This window comes from Otolemur garnettii, unplaced genomic scaffold (assembly GCF_000181295.1).
Source record: "Otolemur garnettii isolate 467f Iridium unplaced genomic scaffold, OtoGar3 scaffold00156, whole genome shotgun sequence".
Lineage (NCBI taxonomy): Eukaryota > Metazoa > Chordata > Mammalia > Primates > Galagidae > Otolemur > Otolemur garnettii.
Genome location: NW_003852551.1, coordinates 2,314,510 through 2,323,189, shown reverse-complemented (window position 1 = coordinate 2,323,189; position 8,680 = coordinate 2,314,510). Strand labels below are relative to the sequence as shown.

General features: G+C 54.5%; 2 protein-coding genes across 3 annotated transcripts in view; one reads left to right on the top strand and one right to left on the bottom strand.

Moving 5' to 3' along the window:
- The window catches only part of LOC100961904 (uncharacterized protein C1orf232), a 4,512-nt gene extending 821 nt beyond the window's left edge, over window positions 1-3,691 (top strand). Inside the window, exons 2-5 of the mRNA XM_012811392.1 lie at window positions 1,495-1,578; window positions 1,688-1,907; window positions 2,720-2,810; window positions 3,400-3,691. Of these exons, the coding sequence (XP_012666846.1) occupies window positions 1,495-1,578; window positions 1,688-1,907; window positions 2,720-2,810; window positions 3,400-3,691 (687 nt within the window). The remainder of the gene's footprint in view (window positions 1-1,494; window positions 1,579-1,687; window positions 1,908-2,719; window positions 2,811-3,399) is intronic.
- Window positions 3,692-5,395: 1,704 nt separating this feature from the next.
- FAM110D (family with sequence similarity 110 member D) lies at window positions 5,396-8,050 on the bottom strand. 2 transcript variants are annotated; one of them, XM_012811410.2, is made up of 2 exons: window positions 7,941-8,050; window positions 5,396-6,313 (listed from the first exon to the last, which is right to left on the bottom strand). In XM_012811410.2, exon 2 carries the CDS (start codon window positions 6,225-6,227, stop codon window positions 5,406-5,408), a length of 822 nt encoding a protein of 273 aa, XP_012666864.1. In that variant the 5' UTR covers window positions 6,228-6,313; window positions 7,941-8,050; the 3' UTR covers window positions 5,396-5,405. The 2 variants fall into 2 exon arrangements, with proteins under 2 accessions (XP_012666864.1, XP_023374889.1); XM_023519121.1 differs by lacking the exon at window positions 7,941-8,050 and adding an exon at window positions 6,930-6,943 and having other exon boundaries at window positions 5,406-6,321.
- Between the last annotated feature and the right edge of the window lie 630 nt (window positions 8,051-8,680).

The window sequence follows — 8,680 nt, the reverse complement described above, 5'->3', positions numbered from 1 at the left end:
CCACCTTAGGTGTACGTGGCTGGCGCCTTAGCCGGTTGAGCCACAGGCGCCGAGCCAGGTTGACACAACTTTCTAATGGGCAGCGCTAAGCAGCAGAAGTGAGAATGAGGTAGTGAGTCCCCTATTACTGGAGATAGTGGAAGTAGCACTTGTCCTTGGAATGTTATTGTAGCACATGAGATCAAAGCCATACTCAGAAAATACTTTATTCTGACATTAGGAAATCAGGCTCAGTGTACATACACAGAGCTGGTGGGTTTGAATCCAGCTGTGGCCTGCCAAACAACAACAACTACAACCAAAAAAAAATAGCCTGGTGTTGTGGCAGGCACCTGTAATTCCAGCTACTTTGGAGGCTGAGGCAAGAGAATTGCTTAAGCCCAGGAGTTGGAGGGTGCTGTGAGCTGTGACGCCACAGCACTCTACCCAGGGCAACAGCTTGAGCCTCTGTCTCAAAAAAAAAAAAAAAGGAAACAAAACAAAAAAAGCCAGCATACTGGCTCACACCTATAATCTCAGGGACTCTGGAGATTGAGGTGGGAGGTTTTGGCAAGAAGAGAGAGAGACACTATCTCTACAAAAAAAAATTAAAAATTAGCCAAGTATAGTGATGCACTGTTGTACTTGAGCCTAGGAGTTCAAGGCTGCAGTGATCTATGATCACACCACTGTTCTCCAGCCTAAGCAACAAGAGTGTGACCCTGTCCCTAAAAACTGGGAATTGTCTTATATCTACAGATTGGGATAAGTGGGAGTCTTATAAGTTTTACAAGTAGTTATGACAGGCAGGAACTAGTCCTGTGGGGGTGTGTGTAAAAATAAATATACGTAGTATATTTAGACAGATTGGCATCCAAAGCTGGTCCGTGGATGAGTACTGTGATGGAAGTCTGTGTGGAACCCCCCCGTGAAGGTATATATGCAGGTGTGAACATTCTGGACAGGAGTCTATGCTTGCATGACTCTATGTAGAGATTTGCAGGCATTATGTTAGGATGGTATATGTGTTTGAGTACCTGGTGGATGGGTGGAAAGATTTTGTGTGCTGTAGGCAGACCTTTGTACAACTGTCTCCAATTCTGTAAGTGCACAGGTGTGAATGGTATAACTGTGTGTGTCCTCATACAAGTGCCTCACAGCACATATATTTATGTATAGGTGAAAAGCTGTAGCCATGTGGAGGCTTGCTCATGGGCAGGTGTGTGTCTACATGAGCATGCATTCCCTTGTCCATGTTTTTTGGAGTGTGTATGAATGTCCGGGGGTGGGCAGGCAAGTGCGTTCAGGGGTATCTGCAGGGATTTACCATACAGGTATGTGTTGTGACTGGTAGCTTTGTGTATACCTGTATGCACCCAATATGCCCTTGTGGAGGTGTGAGATGTACAGATGTGTGTTTAGTTCTGCAGGGTTTGGGGTTACTAGTCTGTGTGTACTGGGTTAGCAGGTCTCCTCTGGGGCCTTACTCATACTGGGTGGGGTCTTGTGTCCCAGAGAGAGAACCCAGCATTAGTGGACTCCGAGAAGGCAGAACCAACAGAGGAGAACTTCAGTCCCATGTCACAGTTGGCCCGCCGGGTGAGTTCTCTATTCTTCCACCTCAACCTTGGGGATCCTGGCAGAGGCTGCCATGGAGTCCTGGGAGGTTGTGCTGGGGCCTTTCCCTGACTCCCAGCCCCCCTCCCAGGTTCAAGGGGTCGGGGTGAAAAGTTGGCTGACAATGTCATCTCTGTTTAACAAAGAAGACGAGGACAAGCTGCTACCACCAGAGCCCTGTGCTGACCAGTATGTGTATGTGTGTTTGGGGTGGTTCTGGAAGGGACCTGGTCTCTTTTCTGCCTTTTCCTTTCCTTCTGTTCTGTTTGTTTTTCCAACCACAAGGGGCTGGGGAGGGACAGCCAAGGGCTGTTTCTGTTTCCTCTCAGCAGGAAAGAGGCCAAATCAGCACATCTGAGAGATTAGGTTAGCTCTCAGGAGGAATTTGCCAGCTGTTGGGATTAAGTGCTGAAAGGTATTTATGGGCTCTTACTCCTCATCTCCCTAGAATGAGGGAACAGAGAAGAACTTTAAGGTGTTTACAACAGAAGGGGATCCAGATCAGTGGTTCCAAAATATTGTCTAATTGTCCTCCAAGGGAGCTTGTCACTACCACAGATTCCTCTACCTTCCTTTGGAGATTCTGATACAGCTGGCCTAGGCAGAGGCCTGACTATCTAGCTATATGTTGAACAAGTTCTCTATGGACCCTGAGGCACACACGTTTGAGAACCACTGTTTTAGAAGCTCTTTAAAGCTCTTTAGAAGCTCTTTAGAACCACTGTTTAAGAAGCTAACGATTAGGAACTAGGACCCAAGACCTCAAGTCTCCCTCCTAGCTCACACTCCTTTTCTGCCCTTTCCTTCAGCCAGTCACATTCCCCCCCAATCCTATTCCTTTCTCCTAGACCCGCCTTCACCCCTCCTTCTCTCCTGCCCCCAGCTTTCCTTTCCTGCTCTCCACACTTATTCCCACTTCCTCCCAGTTCCCTCAGGACTATTCCCAGACTTGAGGCTACCACTGCAAGCGTCACACCCCTTCTTCACTGCCCTTCCCCCACATTTCCCACCTACCGCCATCCACTGCCCCAGTTTCCCCCTCCCCTAAGTCTCTAATCTGGACTTTCCCCCTTACATTGAATCCTAGGACCTGACAGGTCCTTGCCCGGTTCTTTTCCCGAAGGCTTCCTCCAAGTGGGATCTAAGTACCCCCTTGGCTTCCTCACCCACAAACTGGCCAAGAGGAAGGTGAAGTCTTTGCCCAAGGGTGACTAGTACTTTTTGGGTAGGAGACCCCAGGCAGGGTCCATCGGGAGGAGTCCTTACTTCCTTCGCCTACAAACATTGGGGGGCGGGAATGAACAGAGGCAGCCCAGGTATCAGGAAGGACTGTGTTAGATTTACGATACAACATGCCCCCCAGGAATTCTTGGGCCACGCCCCTCTCTCAGGGTTCCTCCTCTAGCTTCCCAGACTCACCACCTCCAGCTTCTCTCCTCCGGCCTTGTCCCACCTCCCTAAACCCCATGGCCCTGCTCTCTTCCCAGGGATCTTGATCTTGATCCCCTCTCTCCACACCCCTTGCCTAATTCCTTGACCCTGTACTTCCCCAGCTCCAATTGCCAGCGCCTCTGAGCCCTCCTACTGCCTCTAGGCTCAGATCCCACCACCCCCCAGCACACACACTCCCCAGCCCCGCCCCCACACTCCCCATCCCTAGTCACCTGACCCGGCGCCAGACCCCCAGCCCCGAGCCTAGCCTAGGCTCCTCCAGCCCCTTACTCGGCCCTGAGACTCGCCGGCTCCCCTCAGTTCCTTTTCCCGGACGCCCAGCCCCGCCCCTGACCCCGCCCTCTCCCGCAGCCCACTGGCGGCCAGTCACGCATCTCAGGCTGCAGCGGCCGAGCCTCGCGGACCGGGATTCTGGGACGCGTTCGCCAGCAGGTGGCAGCAGCCGCAGGCAGCGGCGGCGTCCATCCTGCGCGCCTCGGAGCCCACTCGGGAGCCGGACCCGGAACTCGGGGATGAGGCCGCAGAGGAAGCCGCCGAGCGCCCGGAGCCGCGGGAGGCCGACCCGGTGGCCGGCTTCAAGTGGGGCTTTCTTACCCACAAACTGGCCGAGATGAGGGTGAAGTCTGCGCCCAAGAGTGACTAGCCAGTAGGCGGAACTGGAGGTCCACTCCTCTCCTCTCCTCATAAAACCCCCTGGCTCGATACCCTGTGTGACCGCGTGCTTTTGTCTAGATAGCCGGAAAAGCTGCTTTTAGGTGGGATACCTCAGGCAGGGTCCATCTGGAGGGGTCCTTACTTCCTTTGCCTACAAACACTGGGGGGCGGGAATTAACAGAGGCAGCCCAGGTATCAGGAAGGACTGTGTTAGATTTAAGATACAACTTTCCAGGGAGCTGGGGAGCCCTAGAGTACAGTTTCCTTGGCTCTTCTTGTCCAGCCTCTGGTCCTACCATGTGCCCAATCCAACCCCTGTAGTAGGAAAAGAGACTAATGAGAAAATTTATTTAACTATCAGCAAATCCCTCGCAAGGTGACAAATTAAGGCACAAAAGTAGGGCTGCACGTGGGCGGTCAAAGGAGATGAGGCAGACTGGGAATTCAGGAAAGCTTCCCGAAAAATAAAAGTAATTTTAGGAGGAAATTTGGAGAGAAAGGGAAAGGTAACTCAGGAAAGGAAGGAGGTGCGTGAGCGAACATGTGAGGAAAACAGGTGACCTGTGTGTCCTTGAGGGAAGGGAAGGGCAGTGGCAGGATATTTAGCTGGGGGCTGGTGAAGTTCTGGTTGAAGGATCACTTGTAATGTCCTCAGTGTGGGATCCTCCAAATCCCAGCCCTTCATACCCAGTGACCACAAGGGGGCAGCAAAGCTACAGGAAACGGGGGCTTTTCAGAGGCTCTTGGACCCGATGCTTGGAGTACACGCCTCCTAGGACTAGCCAAACACGCTATTCCCAGCTCCCAGCTAGTTTGGGTTGAGCTGGGAGTCGGTGGAAAACGTGACCATAAAGACATTGGTGCTAATTCAGTAGTAGTCGAAGCAGCTACCATTTATTGAACACTTCTATATGCAGGGTACTTTGCCACGCACGTTACAACTAACTTCAAAATTGTAATATCTTTTTTTTTTTTGAGACAGAGTCTAACTTTGTCGCCCTCTTTTAGAGTGCTGTGGCGTCATAGCTCACAGCCATCTCAGACTCCTGGGTTCAAGCGATTCTCTTGCCTGAGCTTCCCGAGTAGCTGGGATTACAGGTGCCCGCCACGAGGCACGGCTATTTTTAAAAGGCAGCTATGCTCACCACTATACCTCCAACGCAGACCCGGCTATTTTTAGAGGCGGAGTCTCTTTGTAGCTGAGGCTGGTCTTGGACTCCTGAGCTCTGGCGATCCTTCTTCCTTGGCCTCCCAGAGTGCTGGGATTACAGGCGTGAACCACTGGGCTGGCCCTCTTCTTTAATAACCGACGGGCGCAGTTGTATACACTGAGCTTAAGTGTTTGCTCAGAGCCACACCGTCTAGAACCCGCACTCCAAAACCCATGCGCTTAACCAGGCAAACTGATCCATCCCCTTCCTCAACAGTCACCCTCTAATCTGAACTTACGGCCCACTGAAATAACGTTTAAGCTTTATTCAGCAGGTTTGTTCATCTCCCACCCTAGGGCATCACTCCCCAGACCTGGCCTCCACAGGGACCACAAGGCCCTCTGACTCCCTCTCTGCGGCATGCGCTGGGAAGGGCCTTCGGGATCATGTCCCATCTCCCCAAGGTTCAGATGGGAAACCGAGTTCAAGAGGGTGCCCAGGCCGAGCCTCGCGCTCCAGACTCCCCAGGAGCCGGCTCCCGAGCAGCCATGATCACACCTCGGACTCGCGCGGCGGACCGCGGGCGCGCTGGCAGCCGTACAGCCACTGGATAACGCGCGCGTTGCGCTCCACCACCGACACCGCCGGGCGCCCGTCCCGCGCCGAGCCCGCCGCCTCCGAGCCGCCGCGGCCGCCACCGCCTGGGCAGTCCGGGCGGTCCGCGCCCTCGTCGCTGGATGTCCAGTCGCTGGTGTCCCCCGAACCCGGAAGCGGGGAAGTTCCGGTCTGAGGACTGGCGTCGGCGCCCCAGCTCTGCGGAGAGAAGCGCTCGACACCTAGCACTTCCACCAGCGCGCGCTCCAGGCCGCAGTAGTTAAAGAAGCGCTCCTTTTCTGACAGCGGCAGCGAGCACGTGGGACACAGAGCCCGCTTTCTCGCCGCTTCCGGGTTGTCTTGAGGTGCAGCCCAACCCCCAGGAACCGCAGGTCTCTCCGTTGGGTCTGGGCTGCTCGGGGCAGCGTCCCGGGGGGCGCCCAGGAAGAGGCGCCGCACCAGCCCCTGGCCCTTGGCGTTCTCTTTGTTCACTGAAGCTTTGCAGTCCCTTTTCTGGCGGTAGAAAATGAGGGAGTCAGGCCTTGGTACCCTCCTGCCGCTGCCCCGGCGGGCTGGCCTCGGGGTCTTGGGCGATGCAGAGGGCCCCAGCTCATTGCAGGCATGCGGAGTGAGCGGCTTGGGACCCCCGCGCAGGGCTGGCTCTTGTCGCCGCACTATCACTTGGTGCGTCTTGACATACTTGGCTTTGTCGGCTTCCAGCCTCTCCACGGCGCTGGGGGTCCGTCCCCTGGATGGGGTAGAGGGAGAAGCCAGGAGCATCTTAGCAGAGCTGGAAAGAACAGTGCCCCATAAGCCGCTGGAGGTATGTGGCTAGCCAAGGAGCCAAGAGCAATTGGCTTGGGCTCCTCGGGACCTGCAGGGAGAGAGGAATGGTCAGGGAGAAGGTAGGAGATATTCCTGCGGCTCTCCTGAGGGCATGCTTGATATAGGATCAGTCATCCATCCCTCCCCCATCCAAGTCCTCCGGTACTGTGTCCAGGGAGCAGAGGCTCATGCCATCCCATCTCCCCATCCTTCAGAGACATGAGTGGGGGCTCCCTGGTCACCCAGCAACATGTGCTCCTTTGAGGGTGCCCCAGTCTGGCTACACGGCCATGCAAGCAGGACAGTTGGAAAAGGAAATAGGGCTTGTCTCGGCCCAATTCTCAAAAGTGGCCTTAACCGGAAAAAATACCTCTTCCCAACCCAGCAGCTTTGAGCCCAAGACAAGGAGGCTCCTGGCCACAGGCTGGCTCCAGGGCCCACCCTTCCCGCCGCCCCCAAACACAGAGGTCAGGGATATAACCACAGGGTAGAAGCCTCCAGTAATTGCAGCCAACTGCCCTGCCCAGGCCCAGCAGGACCATCCGGGAAGGAGAGGGAGGTGGTCCCCAGGTCATGTCAGCCAGCTACTGCCAGACACTCTGTGCCCCTGCCAAGGAGATTCCAGAACACCAAACTGTAAACATCACCTTGTCTAACCTCCTCATTTCCATTTCATAGAAGAGGAAACTGCCTAGGGAGGAGTAGCCTGTGCAATCATAAGAGAGTTAGGTGTCCAGACTGGAACCCACGTCCCTTGCCTTATAGTCCAGACATAGTTCAAACTGGATCACTCACTTTCCTATCAGAATTTCCCATTCCTGCTGCTATAAAACCAAGCAATTTCCATTAGAAATGGGCCCCTTGCCTCACTAAGCAGTTCCTTCCACTAATTCTTCCCAGTAACCTGCACTCCCAGAAATCTGCCCTCAGGGTACTTGCCCCCTTTTCATCCTGAGACCTCTGACCCTTCACCTCCCTTCTGCTGGGAAAAGGGGCAAGGGGGGATTATAAATCAAGAGCTGACAGTTCCCTTGGCAGTAACAGAAGAGGCCACCCACATGTTCCTCACTCCCTCCTCCACACTGCCCTTAAGTTCTGGGGGCTGAGGGACCTTAGATCTAGAGGTAGCAAAGGAACAGAATGAGCTGGGGGGATGGAGGGAAGGGACCATGAGGGGCCAAACCCAGCCTACCCCCTACTCCACCGGCTAGTGTGTAGTAAGTCTGCCCACAGGTAGTTGAGGGCTGAGAACAAGGAGAGCCTGGCAGTGTTCCTTCTTGCTCCCAGAGACTATACTGGGCAGTGGGTCAGGTTCCAAGGTCCCAGAGGGCACTGCGTTTGTCTGACTTCACAAGAATGCCCTCTGTCCCCTCCTCCCCAGCACTGAGCAGGGAGACTATAAAAAGTCCCTAAATACAAGGACCAAAATAGTCTACAGTCTGCTGCCTCCTCCCCGCCTTCTGGGCTGGCCTGGATGCCCATCTGCAGACATCCCACCCTAGAAGCCTGCTAGTGGTCTCCAGCCCTCCATCCCTCGGCCCACCTTCTCCCAGTCCTGGAGTTAGCAGTCCCAACTCTGCCCTCTAGGCTCACTGGCTTGGCACCAGCCTCCCTGCCCTTGGGTCTCTGGGTCCCTCTCCCAACCTCAGCTCTGAGCTCAGGATACACTCACTTCTGCGTGGGAAGGTCGAATTGCAGGGTCCCTGGGCAGGTCCAGACTGAGGGCAGGAGGGACAGCAGGGACTAGAAGTAACTTTGGTGGCAGCCAAACCTCACTCTCCACAGGAAAAGCAGAGAGAGCCTCCACCCCCCCCCCCAGATTAACCCTTGCCTTCCTGACCCAGAATCTGGCCTCTGTTAACTCCTTCCTGATCACACTCTCTCAGCACTGAAAGGACCTGTGAACCTGGCCCAGTTCCTTTATTTTACAGTTGGCCAAACAGGCCCTGCCATATTAAATGATTTGCCAAGGAGGCACCTTGAGGTCGGCACAGAGCCAGGACCCCAAAGGAAGTATCCCAATCCTCAGGCTTTCTCCAAAGGTCCATGGGATGGGGTTGCTCCTCATGTGGGGTCAGCCCCCTCTCTGACAGTCTGAATGGAAAGGCAGAGCAGAGTTCTAGTCATCTTGCTTTTTTCCTCTGTGGCAGGTTTAGACTTGTCCTGGTCGGGTATTGGGTAGTGTCAAGCCTGCTATCCCTAGGGGTGAGGCCAGGAATCTGTAGCCTGAGGGTGCTACAGATGTGCAGCGAGTTTGTCTCAGCAAGTCTTGGCATGAAAGTGGTGCCCCAGGAGCCAATGGAGATTCTTCTGCCCTAGGTTCTCTGATGGTAAATGGGATTGGCTGGGAAGAGGGTGGTGAGGGACTGATTGCAAGGACAAGCCTAGGTCCTTTGTTCCCCTTCTTC